The 16713-nt window shown below is 45.7% G+C and overlaps 1 protein-coding gene and 1 long non-coding RNA gene across 2 annotated transcripts in view; one reads left to right on the forward strand and one right to left on the reverse strand.

Moving 5' to 3' along the window:
* LOC135388658 (peroxisomal multifunctional enzyme type 2-like) overlaps positions 1-1406 on the reverse strand; it is a 29375-nt gene extending 27969 nt beyond the window's left edge. The window contains exon 1 of the mRNA XM_064618351.1: positions 1285-1406. Within this exon, the coding sequence (XP_064474421.1) occupies positions 1285-1336 (52 nt within the window). The 5' untranslated portion in view covers positions 1337-1406. The remainder of the gene's footprint in view (positions 1-1284) is intronic.
* A 120-nt stretch (positions 1407-1526) lies between these two features.
* On the forward strand, positions 1527-5551 carry LOC135387363 (uncharacterized). Its single transcript, XR_010421067.1, has 3 exons — positions 1527-1556; positions 3551-3645; positions 5520-5551. It is a non-coding gene; the product is annotated as an uncharacterized LOC135387363 (long non-coding RNA).
* The last annotated feature ends 11162 nt before the right edge of the window (positions 5552-16713 follow it).

Consider the following 16713-nt stretch of genomic DNA (forward strand, 5'->3'; position numbering starts at 1 on the left):
CTGGCTACTCCAACCGTGGGTGGAGAGATAGAGCCATAAAAAAAGAAAAACAAACAAACAAACAAGCAGGATATAGGATTCTGCTTGTCTGCCCACGTTGTATGCTTTTTATATGTGCAAGTGACATAATTATTGTCGTATTGTATGACATGTTGCGTTTTTTTTAATATGTACCATGCAATATGTAACTACGTTTCTTTGATGGATACCAGTGCCAACAGAATGTGCTCTTTCACTACCATATTGACCTGTAAAGTCATGAAAACTTGTGTATGCTATTGCAAAAGATGGTCAGATTCATCAAAGTAATTTCACGTGTCAAACAAGGAAGTAGCGAGCTTAAGATAACAAAGCCATTTTCCCGAAAGACTTTGAGGAACATAAACCAGGAAGAGTGAAAACGGCAGCTTTCTATAACGTAGGAACGCTTGCTGGTGCTCTGTCCTGCGTTCAAAGCAGTTACAGTTACAGTGACTCTTATCACACTATTCTACCAAATTTCTCCCGATTTTGCGTAAATAAAGCAGTTTTTAAAACACTTTTTTTACACTTTATGTACGCGATGGGCTTCCACTGGAGATTTCCCTGTAAATGTTCTCGCAGCTTTTCGAGAGATTTGCCCAAGAAGCTCGCATTAACACCGCCGGTCGCACAGGTAACTTGAGGTCATAGGAATCGGGGCACTGCACTCAGAACCGGCAGCGTACGAAACGAAACACGTCGATTTGTTTGCAGGCTGCTGTCAACGTGAATAGGTCCTTCGTCCTAGTTACACTACGCCTTCGTATTGTTCGTCACGGGTCTTCACATATTCAATGCTACACTGACTGACACATAATGCTTCCACAAAACAAATCAATCGGACGCACTTCGTACCTATTTTAGGACGGTGCTACACGGTGTCTTCACTTCCTGCGAACACCACAGGACACCACACACGTCGCTTGCTTTGGAAACTTTAGGTGAAAAAATAAAGCAAACCTCCCAAAGATTATGTCGCAGCTTGCTGCGTTTCCCGGATAAACAGCGAAAATAGCATCATTGCGAAGTTGTCATATATTTGACCGTATGGGGAGTAAAATTCGGGATGCTAATGAAAAAGTAAGGGATTCTGAAGCGGCGTAGCTAACGCAACACTTCCATTCACTAACGAGGAAACCGAGATGATGTGAGCGATGTGAGGTACGGATTTGAGCGCGTTCGAGGTATTACAGGTGCATTCAGTGGGGGCTCACACTGCACTTGGTTCCTGACAGCGTAACATCCACAAAATAGTATATTTACCGCCTCCTGCACCAGTGACGATGGCAACTTTTCCGTCAAATCTCAACGCCATAGTGAATACTGTCTTCGAGGAAGTTCACGGCAGCGACTGACGATTACGAAGCACATGAAAACACACAAATTCCCTAGTTCCTCAAGTTGTCACTAGGAGTTCCCTAGGAGTACCTAGAATGCCGTCTGCTTCAGGCTTCAGGGGAGAGAACCTGTCCTGCTGTGAGTAGATGCGGCGAGGAGGCGCTGAGGCCGCGTCCAAGGTCACATGCGAGTACGATGTGAGTAAAGTGCCTCATAGTAGCGTAGTAGCACCCTGTGTCGCTACCAGCTACCACCGCTACCACTCAGGTTTCTCTCACTCTCTAGTGTCGCGAAATACATACAAGAAGCGCTATATTTGAATTTGCGATTTAATTCGAAGTGAATGATATTCATGACAGGAGCTGAGCACTAGCTTGGGCAACGAAGAAAACACGACACGCAGACGAGAGCTGAACTCGCCAATATAACAGAAGTTTTCACAGCGATAGAGCCCTTGCCAAGGTCCAAACGGCATCGTGGCCCGTAACATTTTTTTACGCAGTAATTCAACTTCAACTTGAAAATGTGGGTTCATTATAAGAAAACTGCACATACAAATCCTTCACATCAAGTATATACGAAGGATGTTCACTTCATGTGGAGAATTTGCAATCTATATAGCTATAAATAAACCGGGGGGAGTTGTGTCTACACAAAATATATACTATATACTGCTCTGCACAAAATGTCACGGCAGTCTGCGAGAGTGTTCCTAAACAAACCCTCAGGTATATTATAGTCACGTGACCAGGTTGTACCACGTGATCGAGTGAGTAAGAATGGAAATAAAAGTAAAAGATTACAAGAAAATGACTTATTGTCTTGTTTGGAATTGTTTCTGCAGTTTGCAGCCGACATGACAGCGGCAATGGATGATGAAAGCGAATCTTCGTACATTTCTGCTCCGGGAAGCCAAAATTTTCCATTTCCACTGGGATGACGCCAGAGATTTTCCTACACCCCCCCCCCGGGGGGTGTACACCCTCCCTGCATTTTTGCAACCCCCCCCCCCCCCCGTGTAATTTATCAGGTGACCCCACCACCAACCACCAGCTCGGCCACCAACACGTTCTGGTAGTGAGTCCGGCGCAGCGAACTACATCCTGTACTGTCAAACTTGGGCTGTTGGACCACAGTCATGCAGATGATCGTACCACGCATTTGTCCAAAATCATTTGAAAGTGACTGTTCAATGCATATATTCCGCGCATATACGAGCAAAAATGCGTGCGGGCATGCAAACTCAATGTGGATCACCAAGAACCATTTGCGTCCAACTCAATCAAACGAGTATTGTTTTTTTTTTTTCTAAGGTTTTCACCGTTGGTTGCTAGGTGCTAGGAGCTTCGTGAGACAAGGTGCTATAGTCTTTTTTGTTTGTCACTCGTGTTATTGTGCATCTTAATGTTGAAATGCCGTTCATAATGAGTCTCTATTCTAATGTACTGTGTTATAACGTAATAACATGTACAAATAAAACGGGAAAGCTGTGCAGATATGTCACCATTGTGCCACGATTCTGTCCGTGTCCCACCAAGCATACCCCCCCCCCCCTCTCCCCTTGAAAGCTCGGCACCCCCCCAGCGATGAATTTCTAGGGAAATCACTGGATGAAGCACTTCCCATGCTAAGTTGCAGTCCGAACGAGAAAGAAATGTGCGTTAAATCTGATCACGAAGTTGATTGCATATCGCACGTGACCAGCTCCATAATGTAAAAGCCTGAGTCTGGGAACACAACACACGACTCAACGTTGCGTGTCGTCCGGCCCAGACTCAGGCTTTTACATTATGGAGTTCATCCACCAGCTTGCCTGCATCTACGCCATTTTGTCAGTGACCTAGCTCACAGTTTTCGCACCAGGTTCCCAAGCAGCAGAATGTACTGAAAGTCGAGTACAGTGGGGGTGGACGGTATGTGTCTTATCAAATGTTCTTTGTTTCACGGGTCGTTCAAGACGTTTCACGTACCCGTTCACCCCCCTGCACTCGACTTTAAGGACATTGTGCTGCGTGGGTTATTGCAGAATATTTTTGTTTTGTTTGGTTGGTTGGTTGCGGCAATATTGCGTCAATCAACAACACACTTCGAGCTTGGCACTCGTGTTATACTGCCTCATGATGTGGTCCAGGCAAGCATATTTACCGGTGGTTGTGTCCTGCATAACAATTTCTTTGTATTTCTTTTTTAGGTTCATCTATTTCTTTTTCACCTGGGTGCCTGGCACGACATGACCGTTTCCTCGAAACGCAACAGTGGCCCTATACGTACAGATGTGGGACATAGGTAAATGCAATGAATCGTGATATGCCAACACAAGTTAGCGTAACATACTGCCTACTGCATCAAGTGTGTTGCACTGCGTTCTTACCCGGCAGCCCCCTGCACGAGTCTATCAGGGATTTCACTGCAGTGGACAGATGTCTAATAGATCCCGACTGCCGTGTAGCGAGGATCCAATCGGAACAGCATGCATTTATGTTTTTTTTTTTGTTTTTTTTTCTGCAATGCTTCCTTTAGCTGATCACCCGCGGGCAGTGCAATTATCTGTAACTCTAGCAATTTCGGAATAGAAGACAATGAAGGGGATGTTCAAAATAGACGTACGTATCAGATACGTGCAATAGCGCAGATTTAGCTATCCAAATCCGCGGTACGCGACGTAACGAGCTTATGAGTACGTGGAATAAAAGACAGGCTGGAGAGATCCTTTCGGCCGAAGCACAGAGTTTCTTGAGCGAAGCTAAAGTGCAGTGAATCAACCCGGAACGATGTGAAAGATTTCTTTGCGAGATGTGCCGAAAAACAAACACCACCACTACACGCTTTCCTTTTTCTAAGAGCTACCAATCTGCTACCGCTGTTTGCCATCTTGATCAGGGAAATGAATGCTGCGAATGTGGGTGTGGGCCTCCCTTTTACGAGGAAAAGTCACTCTGAGACACTGTTCATAAATGAACCAGTTGAAGGGACAACAGCTGATAAAGCCCGTACAATACGGTGGGAGATTAGCAGACGACAGGGTCGGTGACGTCATACCCACCGATTTGGGGAGTGCCGTCGAGTGACCTGAGTTACTTTTGGGTTATGACGCCATCGAGTAGTTGGGGTAGGTTTTGGAACTGGGCTTATCTACCCTGGAGTCGTTCAAGTAGGTTTAGGAACATGCATGCGCACGCGCTCGGGTCATGCATGCATCTGCGCAAAGTGGCAATGTGGATCTGCCAAAAAAGGAAGCGGCTTTATTTGGGCGAGGGTTTTAAAATCGACTCAACAGCAGGCGTAATGTATTTGGGTGCAATGCGCGTGATTGGACGCATTCGTGCTGGCTTTCACTTATTATCACCATGGATTTGGTCATGTGTCGAAGCAACAAATTGAAAGATATAACTGTTCAAGATAGTCAAGATTTAAAGGGACTGTCTCGACAGAAAATGAGAAGTAAAAGAGCGTTGTCATGCCATTCCTTGTGTCTCAAATAAGCCACCATGCAAAAGCTTTCCATTGTATTTGATCTCGAAAATTTTTTGTCCTCCACATCGCTCATCGCTCGCGATTGGGTGCGTTCCTAAACCTACTCCCAAGTTGGGTAGATCATGTGACCCTAGAGTAAGTAACCGGTCAGTAGGTTTGGGAACTCATCGAGCATGGAGGTGATCGGCTTTTTCTTTTTACGGACCTCCTACAAGATGGCTATATCGTTTCTAAAAATCATATAATACGATAAAGCCAACAACTATCCAACCCTAATTCGTAGCAAGGTGCAGCAAAGATATGCAATCGCGATTCTTTTCCAGCAGCATAGAAAGCTTGAAATGAAAAAAAAAAAAAAAAAGAAGAGAGCAATACAGCATGACGTGAATTTTGCTTGGAAGACTACATAACTGATGCCCACAGAATAAAACGCACATGCAAAGCACAAAATGCCCGCCTGAGCCAAAGAAAAAAAAAAAAAAAAAGGAAAAGAAAGTAAAACTAACTTTGGCGACTGCGGAAGTGAATCTCGATTTGTTTCAATATCGAAAAACGCGCATTGGAACAACTGTGCCAGTTTTCTTGCTTTCAAATGGTGTTATGATGGGCCATCCCAAGACTTTACGATCCTGTCCTGAATGGATTAGCTATATTGGAAAGCTTATTCCCCTGGTACGCTGCCGCAGCTTCGTTTCCGTGGTACGCTGGATCAGTTTGTTTCCAGTTTCGTTTCCATTCCAAGTTTCCCGAAACAGAGGAGATCCGGCTGGAGTGACGATGGAGCTGCCGACGTTGGAAAGGTGAGTTGACAGAGTGAACTGGCTGGTTGACTCGACATAGTTTTGAAACGCAGGTATTGACGTCCCCGTTTCGCCGTGGGTACGCAAGAGAACATAAATCTGTCAGATGGCGATGCACAGTGAAAACTTGTGCACGCAAGCTTTTCTACCACCGGTCTAGAAACCATGCTGCAAGATGATCAGCAGCGTTCAGTGTTTTATCCAGACCCTCCAACACCCCAAAATGTTTGGCAACACCCCCAATTTTTCCTTTGTATACTACTGTTACAATGTAACTGCACGCCCCATTTTTTTGCACCCCCCCCCCCCCCCCAAGCTTGCGGTTCTGGATAAAGTACTTGCAACGTCTTTTCCACAACCACGAGGCACCGCGCCACAAGATAGACAGGCAAGTGATACGAGCTGCCGTGAAACAAAGAGCTGGAGCTAATCGCATAGGAAAACAAGCCCCGCTAATCGGTGCAGAGATTCGAAAGGCAGAGACACGCACCACCCACTAGATTATAGCGACCATTTCATAATTGGCAACTCGTATGCAAGGAGAGGGCTGTCCGCACTATGGCACTATCCGCAAGGGGCGCTACACATCGGCCCGCGAGGTCTTTATCATGATTGGACAAAGCAAATTTGAATTAATGAACGTGCAGTAACTGACATACGACCGTAGCAGTGCCGTGTATTAGGTGCAGTTTTACAACCCTCGTTATTATTGCTTTTTTTTAAAGAAAAGTGCTGCACTCGTGCTGCCGCGAGGTGTAGACACAGGGCGCGTTAAGCGGGGACCGGGGAACGCGTTCTTTTTTACTAAACAGTGTCATTCCTTGAAATCAAAAGAAATCAAACAACCCAGGCAAATGATCACTCAGGACCTAAACTCAAAAAGGTGATTAAAAAGGTGATTGAAAAGGTGTTCATAAATGTAGCCTGCCTCGGCTAGTTATACGCTCCTTCTCTGGCACTGCACCTCGAAGCGGGGATTCCATTCTGATGGATATAGTCCCCGGATGGATATTCCAGTCTGCCTTGTTCCTATAGCGTGATTTCCGTCTCCGCCCTCGGAGGCAAATGTTCCAGGATGTGATTAACAATGGGGGTGAGTCCGATCAGGATGGCTTCTAAGACCGTGAGCCGCTCCTCAAGGGCCATAGCCTAGAGAGGTCGCAACCTACAGGGGATGACAAGGAGCAATGAGGAATTACATTTGTAACATCTTCCAGTAAATCATACAGTAGGTCGTATATAAAAGCATCCGTGTGAGAAGCAGCCCACCGGAAGCACCAACTCGATTAGGTAATTGGTCCCTCACTATCAATTTGAACCTGGGCCCCGACGGACCTGGGGGTTTGAGGCCCCGATGGACCTGATGGTTTTACGCGGACTACGGTAATGGGAAGCAGTGATGACCAGTAGTTAACTACATGTAGTTAAACTACTAGTTAAACTACCTGATTGTAGTTAAAAAGTAGTTATCAACTACTTGCAGAAATGCATGTAGTGTGCAACTACTAGTTAATCTACTATTTCGAGTAGTTAACTACAGTAGTTAGGTTACTGCAGGCGCCAACTACTTCCGATTTTGCCGCGAGCTTTACGGCAGGATTGCGCTTCCGAATTTTAACTTGATCTATTTGTTTGATGAGAATGGAAGTGCAGAGCAATTGTGCCGTGCATGTGTACTAAATCTTCACTTTTATCACTGCTTATGATTCATATTTAGGTGCCAAGAACACTATAGAATGGGATTGGTGTTGATGGACAATGTTAAGTAGTTAGAGATGTAGTTAAAATACATTGCAGTAGTTAAAGAAGTAGTTTTAACTACCTCCCCTGAAAAGTAGTTGAACTACTAGTTAAACTACTCCATCGCGAAGTAGTTAGTAGTTATAGTTAAACTACTGTAGAAGTAGTTAGTGGCCATCACTGATGGGAAGCACATAGGGAAGTTCTCATTGAAGTTTGCCGCTAAGTTAAGCTGACAGAGAGAAAAGCAATTGTAAATCATGATAATTAGTGTCGACGGGCGCAGAAGTGTAATTTACTTCCAAGAAGCCTCGGTTATTGTCGAGATGAGCCACAGTGTCGTGTTTTCTTCGTTGCCCAAGCTCAGGCTGTACTCCGTTCATGATCCACCAGCTTGTCTGCGTCTACGCCATCTTGTCCTATCTTGTCTATGCCGACGAAGTGCATTCTCAAATTAATTAGTCTCCCGCGCAGCTGAGCTTTGGAGTGCTTACACACAAAGCCGCACAGCAGATGAATATGCATTCAGTGCAGGTTCAGTGCGTTGGGAAGAAAGTACTATAAAACCGGAAAAGGGGTTGCGACAAGTCATCCCAGGTTATCTCAGATAAACGTAAAAGACGGTTCTTTGCGTCGATGCGAACCTGCACTGAAAGTTCCACAACGAAGAAGATAATAGAAGCGGAGAAAATGGGCACCGCGAATACCGAAACCCATGCGGCTCCGACATCACACCCCTCACCGCCGTCAGTGAGTCACGTGTTTAGGGCTGCCAATGGGAATGGATGCAACTCTGAGCTCTGTGACGTTTGCGCTTCGCTTGGGAGTGTGTTCGAGGGCTTGTATCTCGCCAAGTACGACACGTAGAAAAATAATTCTTTTTCCTCGGTATTCTGGCATGCAATACAGTGCGTCCATGATGTAATGAACCCCATCTATGAACGTGTCCCAACCCCTTTAAAGGCATGGTCGCATTCGTTCCAGTCGATTAGTGTTAGTGATCGATTAGTGAACTATAGTGTAATTTTATTGCTCGTGGACCACTGACCACGGTTTCAAAAATCCCACGCAAAAGAGTGGCGTAGTTTGACTGTTATTCGATGGAATATATAACAAAAGCAGACGCCGGATTGTGAGGGTATGCCGGAATTCATTCTGTGGAAAAATGAGAAAACGTCACTCCCTGAGAACCAATGAAGGCACGACCTTGAGAAAACGAATGCCGCGGCCGTTTCACACAAGGTACCTTCGACAGGCGGTGCATCACCTTCGTATAAACCTCTACCTGTTTGTAAAAAATTGACGTCATAATGTTCGAAAGCGCCACGAGTTTGGTAGAGTTGAACTTCAAAACGTTCAAAGCTAGTGGCGAACAAGGTCGCGCCCGAAAGCCACGGTCTTAAAGGGACTATGAAATTTCCCGAACCCCCATACTTTTTTTTCGATGGAAACTGTTCTTCCCGCAGAGAAACTAATATGCCACAAATTTTTCCGGACGAAATCGCTCCACTCTGCGAGGAGCGCGCGCTGGAAATGTCTCTTCCGCGTTCCTCCTCTCCCGCGCATATTTCCCTGCCGATGGTGTAACTGTACGGACCGCACTTCGGTTCCCCGTTACGCCACCGGTGTTGCACAATGGCAAGTAATGCCGCGAGCTCGCGCTGTGGCTGCCGCCACTGCCGAAATCTGCCGATCGCGCGAAAGCTGCTGTCATGGAGATTTCCACTCCCGATGAACGCATACGCGGGTTCCTACGGCGCATGCTCCTGGCGGGATTCCTCGGCTCGGCAACACGTCACGATGACGTGTTGCTGAGCCGGCCGTGGTCGCGTCAAGTTACCCGTTGTGTCTCCGCTCGGCAGCTCGCCACGGCGTGGCGCCAGCTGTCCTCCCTTCGCCGCTCCGTTTAAATTCGCTCCCGAGAAATCCGCTCGCGCGAGGAAAGTAAAATTTCGGTTCTAGACTCAGAAAAATGTCTTCTTTCGAACGAAACGAAGAAAAAAAATCGTTTCATAGTCCCTTTAAGGGGATTACGATGGTCTCTGAAAAGGACGCGACCTTCGGTCCCACTTTTCTTTCAATAGGAGGCAGCGAACAATTGCCCATTCGTGGAACTCAGCTCTCCCATTCCGATCTGTTTTGGTTTCGGTGTGTCTACCAACGCCATGATGATGTTTCTCGGGTAGAGGTTTATTCGTTTTGCGAGTATCGTGCGCGCCCTCCACACTCTCGTATTCGTTTTGTAATGGTGCAGCACTAGTTCTGCACGAGTGCACGGCCAGCCTGCACTTGCTGGATAGGAAGTGCAGTACGAGTGCACGTGGAGCAGACGACATGAGTCCGCGTCGGTGGCATGGATGTGTGTATGCTGACGGTTCCTTTCTGCAGCAAGACAGTGGACACGTGTGCGATGCAGCAGTCAGTGAAGTTGCATGGTCGCGATAAACGCGTGGGATAATGCGTTTACATTTTGCGACCTAACCGAACGGATTACTCGAGTTCTCTGCTGCACTGGGAGCATTAATTATTAAGCTTGTCTTCACTGCGGCAAATGACGCAAGCTTTGGAGCGGCTGAGAATAATTCCTTAAAAAAATACAGGGTGTTTCACCTAAGGTGATAAAAAATTCAAACTGGCTACGTACTCGCCGGAGGATTGTCGGACTTTCGGCAATTACCTTCTGGAAACTTTTTACCACAATTGAGGGGTGCTTTGGACAATTTTTAATTGCGGGAAATTTATTTTTTTCAATTGTACTTTGAAAATTGCCAAGCGAACCTCACTTTTTTTTAAACAGCAATATGAAGTCCTCCACGAATAACCACAGACCCAACCAAAAGTATGCACAGTATCGCAACAGAAATAGTCTAAAAAATAGTAAAAATTCGGCTTTAGCCCCGCCTGCTCAGTTGTCGCACAGGAAAGCACAAGACAAATTATTACAAAAAGGTATTTGCGGGGAGAGGAGGAAGTGTTCCCGCCTCTTGTTTTACCTTTCTTTTCCCCGGTTTGACCTTGATGATGGCGGCAACCGAGTTATCACAAAGGAAACAAAACAGCCGTCTTATCACAAAGAAGCCAAGACAAATGAAGGCGGGGACATTCTCTTGTCTAGACGCAGATTTCGCGCGCACTTCTCTGCGAAAAGCAAGCAGGCGGGGCTAAAGCGTAATTTTTACTAATTTTTTTAGACTATTTCCATTGCGATACCGTGGATAGTTTTGGTTGGGTCTTTGGTTATCCGTGGAGGACTTGATATTTCTGTAAAAAAATGTGAGGTTCGGCTGGCAATTTTCGAAGTTCAATTTTAAAAAAATTTCCCGCAATTAAAAATTGTCTAAAGCCTTCCTCAATGGTGGCAAAAGCTTCCAGAAGGTAATTGCCAAAAATCCGACAATCCTCCTGCGAGTACGTAGCCAGTTAGAATTTTTTATCACCTTAGGTGAAACACCCTGTATAGAGAGATGAACCAAGTCGGAAAATCACGGGTTCGATCCCGGCCTAGGGCGGTACCAATGTGGGGGAGGTAAACATTGCTTCCAGCACCGTGTGCACGTCAAAAGAACCCCAGGTGGTCCAAATTATCCGCAGTCCTACCCACGTGCAACATGTCGTCACACTGCGCAGACAAACCTTCCGTGTAACGTCACGGTACCTTTATTTTAGGTTCGTAGTATCTGCCACAACGTTCTCGTGACAGCCGGGAACAAGATCTTCCCTTCCTTTCGTGCAAGCAAGTAGAATGCATACGTCGTCCACTCGCTGCTTACAGGTACAGAGCCATAAGAAAGACGTATTCAAATGTGTACTAAAGCGAATGAAGCACAACACACACAAACAGTATATATGTGTTGAATGCTATGTCAACATGCGACGTCAACAAAGAAGATCAAGTCAAGGTCGCTCACCACGCGACGGAATCACGCTCATTCTTAGCTCAACCTTCATGGAATAAACAACCCATCTTTATCATTCCTCTCTGTCCTGTCTTGTCTTCAACAATATGAAGGGAAAAGCAAGCACAAAGAACATTACATTGGCCGCGGTGCGGACAGCAGACAGCATGCTCCTGCACTCGCTTCTTCGTTTTGGAAGCGACCGCGCAGCGCAAGTGCTGAACCTACACTTGCACTATCTCAGTCGGCAGCACACGCGCTTGCACCACATCGGCACTCCCCTGAACTACAGGTTTTCCCGGTGATTTTAGTCCAAGCGCCATCGAAATTAATCCACGTGCCATGCAAACCTTATGGGGCATGGATTAATTTAGCTGGAACTTGGATTAAAATCACCGGGAAAGCCTGTAGTGCCGGAGGTGCAGGTACTCAGTGTCTGGACGCGCCGTCGCGCCTTTCTCCTCTGAGCGCCTCCCTCTCACTCCTACACTTAGGAAGTTACGTCACTTCGCCGAGGCCTCTGCAGCTGCGGAAGCAGCGCGGATATTTAAAATTTGTTTGTTTAATATCTAAGCACTTTTCGGATGAAACAATTAGCCAAGTAAACTGTCGGTCCATGCGGAACATGATGGTACTGGTTTCATACATTTGTTTCCGGATGCGACCGACCATTTAAGCACATTTGTCTATACTTTCCCATCAAGTACTCGGCTGGAACCGCAAAGAGAATAAATAAATAAATAAATACGAAGTAAGTTTTGCGTCTAGAAGCAGTATTTTTGAGCAAGAAAATGAATTGCTGTCTTCCTTTTTCATAGTACACCAAGAGATGCTTGTGTTTTGTGTTTATTCCGTGTTACCGCCCCGAAGCAACTCTGGCTATGAGCGTCGCACAGATGTGGACAGATGGATAGAGGACAATAGGAAGGAGAGGGAAATAAGGAAATAAAAATACTTTCCACTAGCACAACTGGTTGCCTGAGCACCTGTAAACGGGAATTATGCCATCTGTTACAGTTCATAATCATATGCAAGCACTATAGCTAGCTGGGCTTCAGAACTAGCATTTGCAAAAATGCTTACGTTCACACTTAGCCAATCAAAATATAGGAACACTTTATCAAATTTTGTCACCACCAAACGGTGACACGTGGCGCTATGCAAACTCACGTTGCAATGCACAAAAGGGAAAACACGGCCTAAAAAGAAAAAAAGAAAAAAGCTGGTCTAAGGAAGAGACGCAACACACTTGCAGCCGTGACATACGGGCATAGGCTAAAACTTCTTCCTTTGTAGCTTTGAAGGACCCTTTAGGGAAAGGAGTTCGTACCGCAAACCCGCGACAATGGTTGTCTCCCATTAGTGTATGTCTTAGCGCACTCCGGAATTGCCCAATGTCTCGGCGATACGGCTGTAGATTTCACCATTCTGTTTCTGTCCACGCAGGTCATCTAAATTGTCTTCTCATAACTTTATTACAGCCCGTGTATCCCTTTCTTGCCACTGAACACACAGCTTTTTGGGCGCGAGATTCTTGAATTTATTACCACTGCAAAAAGATATGATAAGGCCCCTGTAAGTCTGGAAAACTATTTTAACGACTGATAAAATGTTGAACATTGGCATTTGTGTGCTAAATAATCAGGATCTGCTAATCATCGGCGGGTGCTGCTATCGAGGCTACGCCTTTTCGGTGGGGAATGAAATAGTCGATTTCCTTTTTCCAAAAGTACCGTTATCTAAAAGGAGAATCTCCGTTATTGTGATACCGATTCCAAAAAGTATCGCGATGCACACTCCGATAACGAAAAAAAGTATCGATTACTGTAACGGCATTACGTACAACACTGGTACTTTGACAGATGCATTGAAAACATACAGGAAAAAATTAATGAGGGTATTCCTCAATTAATAAAATGGTTGAATGCAAATGCTCTCACGCCGAATCTCACAAAAACAAAATTTATGATGTTTCGCTCACATCGTCGATCTCTTATCATCATCATCATCCATTCATCTATGTTGTTGTTGTAGATCTCTTAACTTGAACAATTTTTCAGTGCACATAGCAAACACTGAAATCGAGCGTGTTGATAGTATAAAATACTTTGGTATTATCTTCGACACTTTTTTGCACTGGAGGCCCCACATCAGATATATATGTACTAGATTATCACAAGGATGTGGTGTTTTGCTCAGAGTAAGGAGAATGCTTCCAACACTAGTTATGAGATCACTGTACTTTTCTCTCGTACAATGTCATCTTATGTATTGTGTAGAATCATGGGGGCAGGTGCACTTACAAATCCTACCCCTTTATTACCCTTAGAACTACTACAAAAACGTATCGTTCGTATACTCTCAAATTCTCATCCTATGCAGTCAATCTCTGCGCTGTTTAAAACTCTAAAAATTTTACCGTTCGAACGACTGTGCATGCTTTGAAAGATGCGTTTTGCTTATTCGTAAGTGCATTCTCAATTAGAAAATTGTTGCTGAATTGCAATTCTCTGCTGTAACTCGTATGAGTAGATCTGCATTATCCCATCATTTCAATGTTCAACGGTTTAAAAATGTATACGGTAAACGGTTATTCGCTCACCAAGGCGTAATCAAGTGGAACTCTCTACCAGCGTCTGTTGTGACGTCAGCTAACTTCAAACTGGCTATTAGGAGATACCTATTTCACACAGATAACCTGGACTGGATGAACTAGCAGGGGTGCGTATAACACGTGGGATTATGTAACTGTGGCCCTTCCCTTGTAGTCATTTGCAGATTACCTGTAGTATTTGTATGTGTTATATGTGCTTTCCACTCCTAGAGTGGAAAACCTCCCCACTTCATCATCACAATATATATGTTGTTGTTGTTGTATATAAACTGAAAACATTAGCGTCACTGTGAATTATAGCCATTTATAGATTTGTTGCATGGGTACGTGTTGTTTATATGTTATAAAAAATCGTATTCCAAGTGTTATGGAAAGACTAGGAAACGTTTTGCTTTTTTGCCAGAGGTTGCTGTGTAAAACATATAAGATAGACATGTTTTTAGGATCGTACTAGCTTACGCTATGATCCGTATGGCGTGTTACAGTACATAATCTGCAATGCATTTCAATTTCATTTGCATTTCAATGTGCAATACGGCACGAAGCGATCAAGCCACGAATTTCAGCATCCAGGATACGCGAATGTATGATATGTTCCAATTCGCGAAAAATTGGGCCCGTGAAATTGAACGAATTTCACAGTACCACGCGCGCGGACCCGGTTTCAGGAAGACAGGTTTAGTGTGATATTCCGGCTGCAAGTTTGGTGCTGTACCGTATCCGCAGCCAATGGTTGACAAAATCTTTACATGTAGGACACGATTTTGGCGACCGAAACTGAGGCAAACGCAGAAACCAAAACTTTAGAAACATACCGTGCATATAGTTTGGGCCACGTAGGAGAAAAAACGCGCTTCGGACAGGAAGTTTGTATATGATCTGGTAGTTTGGTCGAGATGTAGAACACTTACGTTGTCGCTGCATTATTTTAATTGTTACGTTGTCAGTGAAACATGACGTATTCTTAAACAATAACAATAACATATTCTGAGCAGCACTTGACTTCAAAATGAGGGACCCATTTAGCCCCTATAAAGTAGTCAGGACATACAGGTTTTTTCTGTGTCCAGTGTAGTGAATGGACATACACCGGTGCCGTCATGCAAATTCCGAGTTAAGAATGCATTCCATATTAAGAGTTCGCGAGCGACGAACCATTTTCCACGAGTGAGCTTTCCGTGGTAGCAACAGGGTCCGCTTGCACGGACATTGAGGAAATTCCACTGTGTCCCTCCGTAGTTCCTCTGGTACGCGCTACAGTCCACAACGCTGTTCGTGCGTAAAGCCACTGCCAAAGCTAGTGAGGATGCCACTGAGGAATCTCTTCAAGGTTCGTGCAACATTGCTCCTCGAGTAATCTCCGATAACGAGGGATTATAGGTGTGCCTCATTACCCGTAGTTTGTACAAACATATCTGAACTACTCATTCGCTGCAGAAAAAGAGGGACGCTATCTTACTTACCTTTATCTATGAAGACGTTGTTCCAGATTCTCCGACACCAACACGTGCCTCCAGTTTTCCCCTTCAACATTCCGATCCGAGTACGCGTTTACGCATGCGCAGCCACCCGCTGGCGGCCTCCATGTTAGTTTGGAGGGAAATTTTGTATGCTGCGAGTACAAAGCGACAGGGACGGATGATACAAACACGGACACGCACTCACTTCCAACGGTATTTTACTATGCACAAACTTGTTCTTATCATCTGTATCATTTTGTTGTATGATCTGCCCCTGCCGGTTTGCACTCGCAGCATCCAAGATTTATACCAACGTGCAGAAACCTTTCCGTTACTTGGGGGAAAACTTCGTCATCCGGCCGAACACAGTAACGAGCAACGGTTCACACTAAAGCATGGTTCACACTAGTGCGTTCTGCTGCGTGCGGGCGCTGGTTACCATGGCAACAGATACGTGCGCGACCTCCCGCAGCAGAACGCAAGGAGTTCGCCCGAGCTCAACTTTTTCCGGCGCACGCAGCAGCCCGCAAGCGGAGAACGAATCGCGAGGCCGCCTTCCGAGCGTGCGCAGTAGGCTTGCCTCTGCGAGACTGTTTTCAACATGGCGGCCACCGGAGTGGAAATCCCGCTCGCCGCTCATTGGCTTACGGTTTGGTGACGCACGCATTCGGACGCAGGTATATGAACAGCGGAACGGATTGCTTACAACGCACGCATACGCAGTGCGAATGCGTGCGGGTCGCCGTGGTAACTAACCTGTGCGTCGCCCCGTGTACCATCGACAATCATGGGCCGCGCTCCAGGTAGAAAAAGAATGTCAACGCATACGCACGCAGCCGCACGCACGCATTGGAACGCCATAGCGTGAACTGGCAACACCACGTAGATAAAGAAAGCCTGCTTACTCGTCGACGTGACGTAACAGCTAAGAGTGAGCCAATTAGGATCGTGTTTTCAACGGCCGTAGCCAATCACGTGCTTTCAGCTGTCGTAACCGTGACAACGAGCCACCATCGGCTTCATAGGTAGCAACTGTCGTCTGCGAGTAAACGTACGTTCCCCGTACTAAATGGGAGAACAAAATAAAGCGCAACATAGTCCCATATTTTTCTCAAGACAAGCGTGTTGCACTTAGTCTACGGGTTCAAATTTGCGAGGTTAGCTGCAGTACTTTGCGAGTTTCGCAGAACGGCGAATCGCGGTAGCAGACGACTCCTGACTTTATATGTCGGCGTATAGCAAGGAGGGAGAGGAGGCAATAAGCAGGCCTTTGTATCTAGATGGCGTTGGAACTGGGCTTAAAAGAGCAATGACGTGACATTTAACATCGCTCGAAGTCCTGCCTCCTCTTTCAAGCTGTCCACCAGGAG

The sequence above is a fragment of the Ornithodoros turicata genome, chromosome 3 (assembly GCF_037126465.1).
Source record: "Ornithodoros turicata isolate Travis chromosome 3, ASM3712646v1, whole genome shotgun sequence".
Lineage (NCBI taxonomy): Eukaryota > Metazoa > Arthropoda > Arachnida > Ixodida > Argasidae > Ornithodoros > Ornithodoros turicata.